The 16,735-nt window shown below is 46.8% G+C and overlaps 1 protein-coding gene across 1 annotated transcript; it reads right to left on the reverse strand.

The window, feature by feature from the left end:
• Positions 1-225: 225 nt before the first annotated feature.
• LOC309889995 (aquaporin-3-like) lies at positions 226-13,848 on the reverse strand. Its single transcript, XM_082783317.1, has 6 exons — positions 13,685-13,848; positions 4,810-4,936; positions 4,502-4,639; positions 3,489-3,607; positions 2,550-2,767; positions 226-1,850 (listed from the first exon to the last, which is right to left on the reverse strand). Exons 1-6 carry the CDS (start codon positions 13,790-13,792, stop codon positions 1,682-1,684), a joined length of 879 nt encoding a protein of 292 aa, XP_082639443.1. The 5' UTR covers positions 13,793-13,848; the 3' UTR covers positions 226-1,681.
• Positions 13,849-16,735: the final 2,887 nt, after the last annotated feature.

Below are 16,735 nucleotides of genomic sequence, written 5' to 3' on the forward strand. Positions count from 1 at the left end.
TACTTTGGCCTTTGCACAGTTCTCCTCCCACCTGCCCCAAAGGGAAAGGAATAAAACACAAATGGAGCATGTAAAGGTACTGACTGGAAGGGTTAATTTCATTTTGCTACTGCAGGCTGAGGAGAGGAAAAGGTTTTAAGGAAACCTTTGCTATGGATGACTTCCTTTCCACAGCAAAGTTTGCTGACAACAGCTCAGAAATACAACTGGCGCTAACACTTTACAGTGTGGGTATTGACATTTTATTTTTTAAAAAGGCAAAAAAAAAAAAAGAATACATTATTTCAGTGATTGGAAATGTATAGAAAGTTACATATTTCAAGAAGTTTACACATTAAAGAAATTCTTTTGAAGCCTGTTTCTTTAACGCATTGCCATGGGACCAACAAATTCTTTCACAACTGATACTGCTTGTTTCAAATACTCTGTATGGCATTGCGATCACCAGAGATCCTCTGGCACACCAGCACTGCTAGTATAGGAGGTGCCTGAACTCAGGCTCTCATCAGAAATAATGTGTTAAGAGTGCTGTGAGTGCCAGGGATGCCCCAGCAATTCTGCAAGGTAGAAAACAAAATGCTCCAACAGCATAGTTCCGTGATCTAAGGCTATCCTGGGAAAATCCAACAGTATCTCAAAGCTGTCAGAGAACAGGCAGTTCCCACACATCTTTAAATTAACTTAACTCATCCCAATCCTGGTACGTGGTAACAGCTTTTTAAGGAGTGCGCTTATATATCTCTATTAAAAAAAAAATACTATTGTGAAATTTACATGAACACACACAACTTTAACACCACCACATTTTCAGTGGAACTTGGCTATTAGCTGCTTGCAGTATATATACAAAGCTGATTAATTGGAAAGGCTGCTACAGGGAGCCAAGCTTTCTTTCCAGGTTATCCCCAATGAAAACAAGAATTTCCTATTTTATATTCCATGAGTTGGCAATATTAAAAATTGTGATCAAAACACCAGGGTGCAGTGGCTTGTAAACATTTTGTCTTAGTATTCTGTTAAAATCCAGTGCATTCTCACTTTCCGCTCTGACATTATGGATCAAATGGATATGATCTTCTGGGAGTTCACGGGAGATATGAAAGGATTAGCCAATTAAAATCTTTTAGACAAGTCCATTCCTGGTGTCAAGTCATTGACTTCAGAGCAACACCAAGCATGGATTTGATCCATCATAGAATCACAGGGAATTTTTTTCAAGGATGTTGTATTTTCTATTTAATGCTAAAACAACAAAATAATTATATTTTGCATGGTCCCCACTCTGCAGCAGAGGGGGACACAGGTTTGGAGGGAAGCAGTTTGCCAAACTCACAGGCCAGGCCACCAATTTAGCCCAGGAGATCCCAAGTTCCTGAACATGAGGCCTGTGCCAGAGGTGTTGGATAGCAATGCCCACTTCTCTCCTGACTCCTACAGTCCTCAAGCCCCTTTTAGTAGGGAAAGATTACACGATACTGCACATGGGGAAAAGGCTCACAGGAAAGTGTCTAAAGCAAATGCATCAGGGATATAAAAAAAAAAAAAAAAAAAGCTATAATATCTCAAGACAGGAAAAAAAAACTCTTCCTGTTGTTCTTGAAGCTCTTCTCAACTCCTTCCTCCTCTTAGCCAACTGCAGTCCTGAGTAATGAATGTCTGCCAGACCTGGGTGGCAGCTTCCTCAGACCCTTTCCTTGTGCTTCACATTGGCCAATTTGACTGTTTCCTGCTCAGAGGCAGGTGGAGAAGGCTCATCGTGGCATCCAATCATCAGCTGATAGACCATCACTCCAGCAACAGCCCCAAGGAAAGGAGCAACAACTGGAACCCACCACCACTGCTTACCAGTCCTGGAAAACACAAAGGAAATGCTCAGGGTTAACAATTGCAGATGAGGCATTAGGATACTTTTGTCTGGATATGGAACAATGCAAGATCTAGCTGCAAGTCAATGGGGATATTTGGAGGCATAAGACAACAGCAACCCTGGGTCCACCACAACACCCAAGACAGAATTTGCCTCTTGCTGCAAGTTCTGGTGACAAGCATTACAGAGCAGCTGCTTCCAGGACTTCCAAAACTGTTTCCCCACAAAGAAAGGAGAGAAATCATTGCAGTGTCTGAACTTGGCACCTTCACTTCATTCCCACTGTTTGCAGGAAAGCGTCTCTTGACAACACGTAAGCCTGTATTGTTCATGACTTAATCGTCTTCAGTTACAACAAAATCCAATTATAACAAAGGCCTTACATTTCCTACCAATAAAAAATAATAATAATAAATAAGATTATGTTCAAGGTGCACTTGGACTTCTCATAGATGCCCTGAGGTTTCATCCCTGATAGCAAAATTAAGTCATTTGCTGGGAACTGCCCTACATGTATGATTTCTTAAGAAGCAACAGAGCAGTGTCTTTTTAAAAATGTCTATACGGTCCAGAGATACCTCATGGGTGCTAAGATTTTCTGTGATGCCAGAAGTACTACCTAATTGGACTTATAGTTGTTTTTTCCCCTTGATGCCTGAAGTCTTCATCGGCAAGCACTTACCAGAACACTTCAGAGCCCCAACCAGCAATGGCTGTGAAGAGACGAGGGCCAAAGTCCCTGGCAGGGTTGACAGCATAGCCAGAGTTGAAGCCCATGGAGGTTCCAATAACAAGGACAACAAAGCCAACTGTGAAAGCTTCCAGACCCGTGGGGACAGGGTTGTTGTAGGGATCCACAATAGCCAAGACGCAAACAATCAGGGAGGCTGTGCCAATGAACTGGGGAGGGAGGGGAAAAAGAAAAAAGCAAAGAATTTATTCCAGGCTGATCTTTTAACCAAGTTACTTATCTCCTATGAAATTCCATGATTTTAGGATTTGTTCTCTAAAAAGCTGCACTAAGTCATCCCATGGCATTATTAGACATCACCCTATTGGGAAAGGACAGTGGAGCTCACTCCTAGCAGCTGACAAGCTCCATCATACCTATACCTTTTTCCCTACCCACAGGAGAGCTATGAATAACCATCCAAGCAGCCAAAAGCAGCTGAAGACATCTTCCTGAACCTACCTCCAAGCTGCCACAGCCGAGCAGCTGCTCTACCTTTGTGGTTGGTGGCAACTTCAGGGAGGAGAGAGACCCCTCCAACACCAGCCAGCACCCCACACCCACTTGACCTCTGGGTCATGCAACAACCACAGCAGTGGAAGTAAGAAAGAGACATCCTTCAGGAGCTGAGACCAAGTTATGTCCTTTTCACTGGTGTCCTGGCAAGCGTTGGGTCTAACACTGGTTAGTGCCTTTAAGACAAGCTTGCTTGGTTTAAGCCTTTCCAACGTTCACCTTCCTATGGGCTAGTGAGATGCCCATACAGAAAGGATCTTGGAGCCAATCTCTCTCCTCTTGAAACTGCAATTCATTCTCTAATCAAATGAGAGGCCCAGAACCACCCCAGAAGATACCTCTTCAAATTCTGGCATCCTCCCAGCACCCTCTTACCTGGTCAAAGAATCCATTCACAATGTTCAGATGCTGAGATGGGTAGGTGGCAAAGATACCAGCAGTGGCATTCTGTCCCGTTACGTACAGCTGGTTGCTGCCAAAAGCCCAGATGGCATCTGGAGGTGGGGAAAAGGCAACAGAGTTAGAGCCCAAAAAAGAAACACTAATCTGAATCCTAATTCCTCCCACAAGGTGCTTAAACATCTGTGGTACTACAGAAGTCATAACAGATATAGTAATGGACCTGATCTGCAGCAAATATGATTTGGGCTAATCTTGCCATTTCCTCTAAGCCAATAAGCCAATACTTTCACCTCTTGGAGCCGTCTCGTAGAGCAGTTGCCCCCTCATCTACTGCTGTATAGAAGCTGAATAACTATCCTAAGCAGGTTGTATAGGTTCCCTCCATGGTCAGTTAAGAGAAAAATAGCTGCTCATCCCTGTTTTAGGCATCTAGTTAAGATGGGGTTAGTTCTTTTCTGCAGAGAATCTGACTTCAGCCCACCAAATTCTGGAACACTGCTTAGCTCTAACATCCATTAAATGCTGGGCAATGGTAAGTGCTGATTGATTTTACTTGTTTACCTTACACAATTACAGCAGTACTGCTTTGTTTGGAATTAGCAGCATTAAACCTTTTCCTGATCAGCACAAAGAGTGTTCAGTTCTCGTCCATTGAATATTGTTGTATTGAGGAGCACCGTGAAAGAGGAATAGACTTATGAGGAACTGGATTTCTGGGATGTTTTCCAAGATGTACAATCACCCTGATAAGGGCTGCCAAAGCTGCTGGAAGTCCAATTGTCTCACACTAGCATCCATACAATGCAGAAAAATTCAGGTGAAGTTTATCTTTTTTTTTTTTTTTGACAAGGGGAGTAAAATGGCTCTGGAACAATGCCCAGATATAAAGTCTCTATTACTACTAGTGTTTCATCAACATTTCTGGAAGATCTGTTTTAATCTGGATAATAAACACGTACTTGCACACATAGACTATCTGCACTTACCATAGTAGAGACCAAAGACTATGCCAGCTCCCAGGAAAGCTCCAAGAGTCTGGGCCAGGGCATAAATTGGCAGCTTGATCCAGGGCTCCCGGGCCAAGAAGCACATGGCAAAAGTGACAGCAGGGTTCAGGTGTCCACCTGCAGAAAGATTGGAGGTTAGTGCACTTTTGAAAGCAGAACTTGGGTCCCAGAGCTGAGCCAGGGCATACCAGTCTCCAAACCAGCACCACACAGGAAAAGTGCAGTTCTCTATGACTACACACCAGTTGTCACAAGTGAATTCCAGCCACCACAAAGCCACAACGTACCTGACACTTGTCCTGAGATCAAAATGCCAAGCATCACAGCGAAGCCGAAGGCCAGGTTAACAGTCAGGAATCCTCCATGAGACCCTCTGCTGAGCACGACCTGAGCAACAGAGCCACAGCCAAACAACTGAAAAAAAAAAAAAAAAAAAAAAGAGAGAGAGATTGAAGTTAGCCTCTGTTTCACATCAGGGCCAGCTGCTGACTGACACCCTTGACTGCTCTGCTCACACCTGCATGCACCACTGAAGGCCTCGGGTCAAGGATGAGCTGTAAAACTTCAACCCCCAGTCATCATAACCAGGGATAATAGGGAAGGAGAAAGGACACAAGGCAAGTCTGACACCTGGCTGGGGGAACTGAAACAAGGACCAAAAAGTCTGAAGAAAGATCAGCCCACAGCTCACATCTCTAAGAGACTGAACATCTTTATCCAAACATCTCATTTTTAGGCAGCTAAAGGTAGGCAAGAAGAGTCAGGGAGACAGCACCCCAGAACAAGGTGTTTGCAGCACAACTTGTTCATATAAGGGATCTGGGCACCTTGCTGTTGAAAACAGCTAATAACAGTCTGACCCAGTAGCACATAGATTGTCTGGGCACCATTTTGGTATTGCCTGAAATAAAGACATGGCTGAGGAAGGGTAGGGTCAGCCTGGCAATCACAGACACTCCTTCAGGCAGCCCTGGCTGATGGATTGGGGCTGCCTCCCTGAGCTGAGCTACCTATAGTTGTCCCGAACCCAAGGCACGCTGTGGGCCTCCAAGCCAACCACATCCCTCCTATGGCAAAATTATGTAGGAAAGGACCAGGATAACACAGTTGGCCTGTCTCTACAGTACCAATGTGCATCAAGCACTTAGGGCAACAATAGTTACTTCTGTTGGGTGACAAGGGGTGTTGCCTAATAGCTAAAAGAGGCACATGTTCATGCTCAAAGACGTGCTCTTAATGGGTGATTCTTGTGTTCCCAACCACATTCAAAAACCATGCTTTCTATGCTCATCCTTAACAACCCAGGCTAATTTCCCCAGGTGGTTCAGTTCATCACTCAACCAGCTGGATGCCTTCTGCCTGGCTGAGTCTTTGCACTACCTACCATGCACTTTAAGAGGCCCTAGTCCTGAGCTTCTCTTTGCTTGTATCTTCCTCTGACTCTACCTGAACTGATTCTCAATATGTACCAGGTATCACTTCACCTCCAGGTACTGTGAGCATCCTTAAACAAGGACAGGGATTAGAGCTTGCTCCTGGACTGCTCCCAGAGGACAGAGATCCTCCAGGTTAGGCATATAAGCTTTCCTTACTTCTACGGAATATGTGCCCATATCTACCCACCCATCAAGTCTTTCTGCTTCTGTAAACTTCATCATTTTAGAATTGCTCAATTGCCACACAGACAGCATCTGCTCCTAGGAGAGAAGCCACCAAATAGGGACTGGGAAGCAGGGGTGGATCTCTTCATCTCTCCTGCCAACGCTGGACATGCTGTTGAGCAACACACAATTCAGAGAAAAGGCAAAGCCAAAACACAGCTAACTCATCCCCTGATAACTGATGAATTACTAACAAAGCAAACACTGCACTCAGCCTGCTGGGAAAGGGGCGGCCAGATAGGCTGGAGGCGAGCTCACGAGGTGGACACTGCACACAGGGACCTCCTGACAGGGAGCCAGGTCCCCAACACAGGGTTTTGTGTAGAAAGAACAAAGGAATCTGCAGAACTTGCTAGTTAACAGGAGATGACATCCAGCACTGCTCTCTACTGGGTGCAATCAGAACAGCCCCTCCAGTGTCCCAACCCCAAGATTCCCCACTGGAAAGCCAGGGCAGAGAAGATGCCTGGCTGAAGGCAAAAAGTCTTGTCTGTTGTGCAGCAAACAGCCATCATTCCTAGCCATGTCCATGCTACTGAGGGGAACAAGTAAATACTGACTAATGACCAGGGTGACATCTGTTTCTTCTTTTACCCCAGAGGAGCCCCAGCACACTTCAGTCAGAGGTTTGGACAGAGTTTTTGGCTATGGTGTTCATCTCTAAGGCCACAAAGCAAGCACATCAGTCTGACCAGGGAAGGATGAGCCCACAAAAAGATGCACTGGGCATCTGAGTTTGGCAGGGTTGGCCCCAGTTTATTCCTATTGATGAAGGTATTTGTGTTATTCATGCTGAAAGAACTGGCAGTTCTGCAAGTGGATGGTGGTTGGCTTGTTAGCCACATATCTTTTAGTCACAGAAACCACAGAGTAAAGTTCCCCACCCTGCCATCCACCGCCTCATTTACCCACAAAGTTCTTCTCTCAACCTGGAGGAGTTCCAGCTCTGCCATTTCTCAAGAGGTTATTCCCCACCCTTCTCTCCCCTCCATCCTACACCTTGCAATCCTTCTCCAGCTTTTCTGCAAGAAGGAGTCTATGGGCCATGCAAAAACACCTCCAGGCCACATCACGGGAGCATTACAACTGTTTATCAGATGAGCCTTGAGCAACAACAGGAAACTTAACCCTAAGCAGATTTAAAAAAAAAAAAAAAAAAAAGGGTAGGGTGATATTTATGAACAAGTTTGAACTTCAGTATGCTTGTGTGCAATTCTGTCCCCTACCAATGAAGTCCTTTAAGCATAAACACATTTTTATACATGACATCCAACCGCAGCACTTGAACTTTAAGAATTCATTCAAATGATGCTCATCCCTGCTCTTGTGGCTCTTGGTTTTACATTATAGCATCTGGTACAGTCCATCAGCACTCAGCAGCAGCCAGTGGTACACCTTCACAAGCTAGGTGTAGCCTTGACACAAGCCGTACCACACAGTTATGTTGTCTGGAGGGATGCAGCTTGATGCATTTACAGACACAAAAGTTAAAATAACTATCATCATGTCTGTGCAAACTACGTTTACCTGGAGTGGGATTTTTTGCACCCTTGTGCATCTGAGTTATATGGTAAGTCTGATCTGGACATCTTGAATTCCTCCCTCACACCCAATGGAGAAAAATTGCAACATCTGGAAAGAAACCCATCCTCCCAAGATGGGCAGCCACACCAAGTAGTTCAATCTAGGGTCTCACTTCTCTCTGCTGAAGTAGTCAGCACTCGGCACAGCCAACTCTGACTTTCCTGTTTAAGTCTGGGCAGGACAAACCCCACTGCCACAATGAAACTTTTTTATCTTTTGGTATATTCTTTCAAGACTCCTAAAGAGGCATCAGTGACAGACACAATGCCTGGAGCACATACTGTCACTGTGGTCTGCCATGCTGCTCAAGGGAACAGAAATCAGACCATGTTTACAACCCTGTGGCAGATTTTGTCATGATCCACTTTTCCAAATCCTTGCCCTGCCAGGTTCCTATTATTTTGTTGTGGTAGTGACAAAACTTAATTACAACAATTTCCACTTCCTCTATACGTTAATTTTCCCTCCAATTCCCTCTCCCAAACCATGAAATACAGGATATCCTCACCATTCTTTTTTTTTTTTTTTTTTTAAAAAAAAGTCTTAAGTCTTCTTTTTAAATACTTAGAAGTTCAAGAGCAGTTAGTTTGAATTGAAAGGCAAGAAGGTCAAAAAAAAAAAAGTCAGCATTTATCTGTTGTTTTTTTTTTTAAAGTGCTTTAAGTCCATGCAATGGATGTAAAAGTCCTTAGTCAATATTCGACCACTATGGTCAGGAGATAGCAGTGCACACCCCAGGGGAGATGATCCCTCACTCTCAGGATTTTAATAACCTGCTGCAACCACACTGATTTTACATTACAGGAAAACATCCCAACCAACAGAAACCCAGGTTAGTTCCCCACATGGCACGGTGCGCAGCAGTCAGCTGTTATATCCCTGTGAGCCACTAGGCAAGCTCAAAAGCAAATTTTTAAGTGCTAATAAAATGATTGCAACAAGCCATTACTCTGATGTATTAAAGCTACTCTCCTAGGAAGTGAGGTCGCTGCACCCATTAACCAGGCTAATGGAAGCCAGCTCCCTAATTTCATCTCACTGGCTGAAGCAGATCTAATGGTTTCACTGCCAGCAGGGAGGATTCTCCCTCAGAGGCTGATCCAACTCCTTGCACTGCAGAAAATGAACAGGAGCCCACCACCTTCTGCAGTGAGTTCAAGGGTGAAGGGGCTGCACAAGGAAGGGGGCAGCCAGAGGCAGCAGCAAAGAATAATAATATAACAGGAGACGTGGCAGGTTGCTGGGTGTAGCTTCATACCCAGGGAAACCAAACCTCCCTGTGTCCAGGGCACATGAGGCTTTGTCACCTCGGGTGGCAAACACCCCGTCTTCTCCCTGGCTAGGGACAAAAAAGGCCTGGAGTTAGTCACAGCTGGTATGAAGGAACCTTGGAGGACAAAAAAATATGTTGAAAGAGCTAATGAAGATGTGAGGCCACCTGGGTTCACAGACAGCTTGTGTGCAAAACAGTTCTGTAGGTGAACTCAGGAGGGTAGCACCCGATGCCTCCCTGCACAATAGCCACATTCCCTCCCTCACTTGCCCTCTCCCTCCTTTGTCAGTGCTCTTTCATGCCTCCAGGTGCAATGCCTGGATGCATTTGCACTTGGACTTCAGACAGACTGATCTCTAAATCAAGATGGAAAAGTTTCGTTTGCATAGCCCAAGAGGAGTGGTGTTGCCCAAGCTGCAACTCTCCTCTTCGGCTAGCAAACAAACCAGGGATTAGGCAAGGATCCCACTGTAAGTCTACCCTAATCACCTTGGTGGATGTGAAATGTTGCTCAGCCCTCACTGTCCTCTGGTTAGGTGGGGAAGGCGCCAGAAGGGCAGTCATACCCAGGGGATGCTCTAAAGGAAAGCTATTGATGGAAGATTTTAAGGATCAGAGACCCTTTTCTTCATACTAGGGTGGAACTCAAAACCTAGGGCTTTCACAAAGTCCTCCCAAGGACTTCCCTGCAGCTCAGTGTGAGACTGGGTTAAGACACTGCAAACCCCAAACGTGGCCTCTTACTGCCCTCCCTGTGTAGTGGGGTGGATCACACAGCCAGAGGGACCTCCACCAGCCACAGGGACAGTGCAAGGAGCACCATTCATGCCCTTACTTGTAATCTCTCTCAAACAGATGGGTCACCATTTAAAGTTTGCAAAGCAGGGGAGAAACATCAGATCCCACAGTTTGGCTTCTTGTCCAGCACAGCTGGAGCCAGCCTGGGCAGAAACACCCCAGCAGGGAAGGGCTGAGGTGGATGGTCTGTAATGTTACAGCTCTCTTCATCACCAGCTGTCTCAGAGCCAGTTGGGGCAGCAGGACTTGAGAGATAAGAGGGAGTCTGAGGGGAGCTGCGCCATACACGCACCATGTGCTACGATAACGCTGCTCAGAGATGGAGAGAGACCGCTCTCAGCACACACCAAAAAAATAAAAAAAAAGAAAAAAAAAAGCAGCCAACAGTGGAGGATTTGGGCATTAGTGAGGAAACTTGTTATTTTAGCTTGTTTTCCCCCATATACATATTGAAGTAAGAACACATTGTGCTATTCCTGATGCCCCTCAGATCAGGAGGCTTCAGCTCTCAGGAAGACGTGGGTTTTCACAGGGTTGGGCATTGTTGGGGGAAAGCTGCCTCCCACCAAATAATTACAAAAAAATAAAAATAAAAATAAGGCTTTAAGAAAATAGGCACAAATCAGACAACGACACTGGGAAATGCTGTGCCACCCTGGATGGCTGTCGTATGAGCAGCACAGACTTTAAGCTTTGCACTGCCAACAGTTTAATGAGGTTCCCTCTGCCTTGATCATCCCAACTACTTTGCTATTTTGGTTTCTGTGGTCCGCAGCACACTCATTCCCCAGAAAGCTCCCACCTGGCCACAAAGCCAGGACAGCCTGAATGAAAAGCTATTAGGAGTAGTTCTGTTCTTTCCTCATGCCTCAGCAGCAGTGAATCATAGTTAGTCCAATTTGGAAATCAGTTACAGCAGCAAGTTACTTCTCTTGCAAATGTAAAAACCTAACAGAGCCACCTTTGGTATTTACAGCCAGCAGAGCAAAGCAAACAGACCCAGCCTTTAAGGAAAGCACAGAGACTTGCCACTGGAAATCTTGCTTTAGCGAGTTGCTACAGCAATAACACAAACAGCAAGTCACTCGGAAAATGCCTTCAGCATTTGCATTGCTTATCCACTGCCAGCAAGGGTGCTTCCGACACAGCTATAAAGTTCAAAACTAATGTACCATTCAGAAAGTATATTTTGAAGGGGGGGGGAGGAAGGAAGAGGATCGTCTTAATTATCAAAGGAAACAGAATCAGCATTGCCATTTCTGTAGCAGGAGGGACACCAGGCACAGAGTGCAACTCTGTTGTGCAAGGTGCCGTGATCTGCGAAAGCTGCTTGCAAGTGGAGAACACCTCGCCTTTGCACTGTTCAGGGTTTGGCTGCTTATCTGGATTATTTTTATCTTAAAAAAAAAAAAAAAAAAAAAAAAAAAGTATTTCTAGATCACGTTCTGCTTCCTTTACAACCCCTTCAAAAATAAGAATCAAGCACCAGGTTGATTCTTACCAAGAAAGAAACTCTGCAGGGGCCTGAAAAGATTTTGCTCTAGAAGAGCTTTAGAGAGTTGCAGTTGTGCAAGTGAGAGGGAGGAGAGAAGGAGCTGAAGTCATGCCAATATCTACGGTGGGACAAGTTTTACATTACACAGTGCAATCTCAAGTAAACTGCAAACTTTAAACAGTCTCACTCCCTCTGGGTTCAGGAAGTTGACTTCAGTGTGAATAGTACCAAGCCTTAAATCCATCCTCAATACTGCTCAGTTCTAATATATTCATCATCTGTGAATGGATCTCTCCATGCATCCCATGGCTTTCCTCATGTGTTTATTCTCTGAAGCCCATAACAGATGCTTACTGGGCTCAGATGCAGATCAATGCATTCACACCCAGCTCAGCCTGCTGGCAGGGCAGGCAGCAGGGACTATTGCAGGGTACAAATGCTCATTTTCCCTCCAGGCAGAATCCAGATCTGTGTCCTGGGATTAGGCAGCCTGAACCACAACCCAGATCCTCTGAAAAGGGGGAAAAATAGACAACTTCAAGGCCTTTTATGTTCCAGGTAGCTGATAAAAGAGACACAGGGGAATATGGGTGATAGGAAGCAAGAAAAAAGCGACTTCATATTAAAAGAAACAAAATCTCAAAGTCGCACTTCATTACCAGAAGAATTGACTAGGACAGCACCAAGGGATTCATTTCCCCATTTCTATATCCTGTTTCTGCCTGCTGTCAGCCAGGCAGTGTTTGCCATGCCTGGGATTTTTCCATTTCTCCCACCACCCACCCTGATTTCTCCCATATGAGCCCAGAGCTCTCACAGCCCTTCGTCCCCAGCATGGGAGCCTCAGGAGATCCCAGGTCACTCCTACAAGATCTGTGCACAAACACGAAGCGTGTTGCTCCCAGGGGCTGTCCCTGGCTGAGGGGCACTCATTTTAGAAGCTGGTTATGATTTTGGGACAAACCCTTCCATGCTCTGAGCACATCCCGACTCCTCTCTGCCTCACAGCAGCAAGGCTGTAGGGACAAGTTGTAGCAGTTGGAAGAAAGAATAACTTTTTTTTTTTTTTTTTCCAACCACAAACCTTTCTGGATTCATTCACATGACTAAAGGCTTGCCTTATTTCTCCACCAATACTAACTTGGCTATCAGGAGACACTCCTCCTCTCCACAAACACCACCTTGCTTCTATCCTGAGACGAAGCGCAGCAACATCAGTGATCCACAAACAGCAGCTTTCTGCTGGTTACTTTCCTATCAGCTTCTACACACCTTAATCCAAGTATAACCCTTCCCTAAGGAACCAGTAGGCTTGCAAGTCACCAGAGCTGGGTCATTCTGGAGAGAAAGCCATTGCACTGTGTAAAGCTGCTTTCTTTCAGGAGTATTAACATTTTATGGTCTCACATCAGATTCAGTAGTCCCCTCTTCTTCATCAGGAAAGTACATGCTACGAAAGCGTACGACAGTTTGTCAGTCCCTCTGCTGTCCCCAGGAGGGCAGGCAGCTTCGTCAAACCTTCCTCTGCTTTTGGCCCCTCCAACTATCAGTGTTTTCCCCAAACAACCCTGCTATCAGTTACAGCAAGAGGTAAACCCGCTGTCACTCCACAGAAGCCTGGAGGACTGCTCTGGATCCCCACCACTTCAGATGAAGTTTTTGCCTTTCAGCTCAAAGACACCCACCCCACTTTATTCCTCATACCCCATCCCTTTGGGAACCAAGCACTACAACAGGCAGAAGAGTTACGTTGCCATTCAGCACTTAGAAAAACACATGGAGCGACAGCTCAGCACTGCCACGCACACAGGATCAGCCGCCAGCAAGGGCTGCCCTGGTGGCATGCAGACCCACTGATAAGGTTTGAGGGACTTGCAGCAGAGAAAAACACTGCAACACTAAGTTCTGGCTTCTCCATAGGATGTACAGAGAAAACAAAGCAAGGAAAAAGCTTTCGCTGCCTGGGTGATAATAGTTGTACTATTTCAGTGCCAGGAAAATATTCCAGGGCCGAGAGGGAAAGGAAGTTTTGCACGATCTCCAGGAAAACTCCTGCTCTCACACGGAGCCTGCTCTGCTCCCTGCACTCCACAGGCACAGCACAGCCCCCCAGCACCTGCTGAGCACTACAGAGCCCACCCTTTGCCTGCCACCCTAAAGCTCACCCTACAGCAATTTGCATGAGCTTTTCCCTGCTCTATAGACAAGGACTTCTCCTCTAAAGCCCACAGAGCAGGCTGCACTGGAGCTGGGCTCATCCACGGGACAAATCCCAGCAGCAGCACAGCCCCTTTGCCAGGACAGTGTCCCCCCACCAGGATGGTGTCCGCTTCACCCCAGCACAGACTCACCACCAGGATCAGGGTCCCCAAGCACTCGGCCAGAGCTTGTCGCACTAATTTGTTTCTGATCCTCAGGTGCTCCTCAATAGTGGCGAGAACATCCTTTTGCCTCCCCATCACAGCAGAGGTGTCTTTCCAGCAGTGTCAGGGAACAGCAGCAGCTGACACAGCCTCAGCAAGGTTTCTTCCCCAGCAGAGCTGCCTTTGCTTATAAATAAGTTTGCGATGCCTGACACACCTCCCAGTGACCACACCCCTTCCACCCTCTTCAAAACCCTTTTTTCTCCTCCTTTTCAGCACAAGGCAGACCAAGCTGTTTTCTTCACTTTCTATATTGCTCGCATAGGTGAGCGAAAGATTCAGGACTTTCAGAAGATGGAAGAATTAAAGGTGGCAAAGATGTCCTGCCCCAAACCCTTCTGCTTTCACCGCCTAGTGTGTGGGGCTGTAGCTTCTTCTCTTCAGCTGAAGTCCAAAAGCTGGGCTAAAAAAACAACATCGTTGCCCATTTGTGTGATCATAGCACCCTGCTTCCCGCTCCCTTTTCCTCCCAAGCCCACCAAAGGATGGCAAAGGCTCTGCTGCCCCTAATTCAGAGGCCGTGGAGGTTTTTGCAGCGGAGCAGTGGGGCAGGAGGGTTGGTGCCCATAGCTGTGCTGTGGGACGGGGCCAGGCACCTCCTGCCCCAGTAACCCCCCACCAGCAGCTGGTGTTCAGAGCAAGGCCAGGCCTGCCCCAGCCCCCCACCCCAGCTGGAGGATTGTGGTTGGGTCCAAAACATTGGTGACATTGCAGCTTCCCCCTCACAAGCCTCTGCAAGCACATTTTCATCCCAGTCCCCATGAAAGAAAAAAAAAAATCCACAAGAGGTCCCCAGCACAGCCTCAGCAAGGAGACCACCGACTCACTGAGCCGACTCACTCATCGACTGTCGTTGCCTTCTTGTTCTCAGTGACATCCTGCATCACCCCGGGCTGATTTTATGAGACCACCTGAATGAAAAGCTGTCCCAGTCCCTAACATCTGGAGCTGCTGGCAGGACGTGTGCCACTTGCAGCATCTGGTTTCTGTTAAGCCAGCAATAAAAATTCCCCGGGCTCTTTGACTCTGTGGGGCTTGACGTAGCACAGCAGGATGAATGAGCAGGGCTGAGGGGACCCCTTTCCCGGATTTGTTCCCTCACCTCCTCTGCAAAGCCACACATTGCCAGATCTTCCTCCTATTTAACCATAAACTTTCCCCCTGTAAAAGCACGGCTCTCCAATGTGGTGATGAATGGGCTTTTATTCCCTACAGAAGCCACAGCCAGCCCGAAGATCCAAGTCAGGAAAGCAGTTAGGAAAGCAATAACGTGTGGGGAATTGAATGCAGGGGAACATTTGGGTCCAAATGCAATTACAAGGGATGGGAAACATCTCTCAATATCTCAACATCTCTTGGGCCTGGGCCTGGGCCTGGTTTGGTAACACAAGCATCATTGAAGTCCTCCAAACTCCAGCAACATGGGGTTCGCAAACCAGCCCCAAGGACACACACTTTTCCTTCCTTTCCCTCTCTCTCCCCATATCCCTCTCGTTGTGCATCATCCAAGCCATGGAGGACCCACAGCTGCACCTCTGCCTCACCTCGTTCTGCACTTCCCATCTCCTTTATATTCCCCTCTGTCCTTTTCACCCTGGTGTTGTCTGAAGCCACTGCAGCCAGAAGTGAAACCATGGTGCACTTCAGAGCTAACATCTTCTTTTCCACTTGTTGAGCCACTGGTGGGCAGGTGCTGTGGTGTATGTTTATAATTTGTTTAGACTGGGTCATGGATCCCATTCTTTCCCCATAGTGGGGACAGGGCCATAAGACTAGACCCATGCTGGGTGAGAGCCATAAGACCAGAGAGCCTGCAGAGGAGCAGGAGGGACGTGGAGATGCGATGTTCTCCAGATAAGCAGATGCGTGTCTCCCAGAAGTGCAGCACCCGATCCCCACTGGCTACGAGTAAGAGTCGAGGGTACAGAAATTTCCTCATGGCTGGTGAAGGGAGGGGAGCTGTCTGGGCTCCCAGGATGATGATAGAAGATAGTGGTAGCACCAGCATCAAAGCTGGTGCTTGGAAAAGTCTAGACAGACGCGAGCCCGAGGAGCCGGGGTGGGGTGGGCACTCTGACACCAGCTCCGTGGCTGACTCACTGCCCATTAATTACATGGCCTGACCCTGTGCAAAACCTTCACCTTTCCACACCTCAGCTTCTTCAGCAGTAAATTGGAGAGAGTGACAGTGGATTCCCTTCCCGGGGCGTCATGAGGGTGAGTCACTGCTGCCCAAGACCCAGCGACTTAAACTGAGCAATGGGGACTTATGCAATTGCTTTCCCAAGAACCACGTTGTTACCTACAAAGGAGCAAGGGGAAGGGACAGTGATGCAATGCTGGGGAAGTGGAAGATCTTTTCAGAAGCAATAATTAATCAAAGTGTGAATAAGGGCTGAAAGGTGCCAATTCTGGAGCTTCTCCGTGCCAAGGTAGGAATTGACCTGCCACACCGAGCAGCTGGACTCCAGGGACACAGGACTCAAGCACAAAACAACTGAAGATATGTGTCATCAGCTACAATTTTTCAAAGAAGACCATCCGACCTGTTACCTGGTGCACGAGGTACTGGCACCCATCCTCATGGTTAGCAGTCTGTGGGTCAGCAGGAGTAAACAAGGAAGGACACAGGAGTAGGACTGTGGTAAACCTTCAGTCTGGTAGACCCTCAGAGCTGTTGGCCTTTCCTCCTGTTGGGTGGACACAGCAAGATGTCCACACCTTTACCACTGCTTTGCATGGACATTCAAAGCCACACTTTCACAGCACAGGGGTTTGAACAAAGGAAATTTCCAAACCTCTGTCACAAGAACTCATGCCTCACCTCCTGGTGGTGGTGCCAAAGCTGTAGTCATTCACAGCATCAGGTGAACTAGAGTGAACTATCCTTATCTATCTGTACAGTGTCAAAAAAAAAAAAAAATAGAAGAGCAATGTAACACTTTAATTTATGTAAAATACTGGTCTCCCCAGAGGAAA

The sequence above is a fragment of the Aythya marila genome, assembly GCF_965140915.1.
Source record: "Aythya marila genome assembly, chromosome: Z".
NCBI classification, from domain to species: domain Eukaryota; kingdom Metazoa; phylum Chordata; class Aves; order Anseriformes; family Anatidae; genus Aythya; species Aythya marila.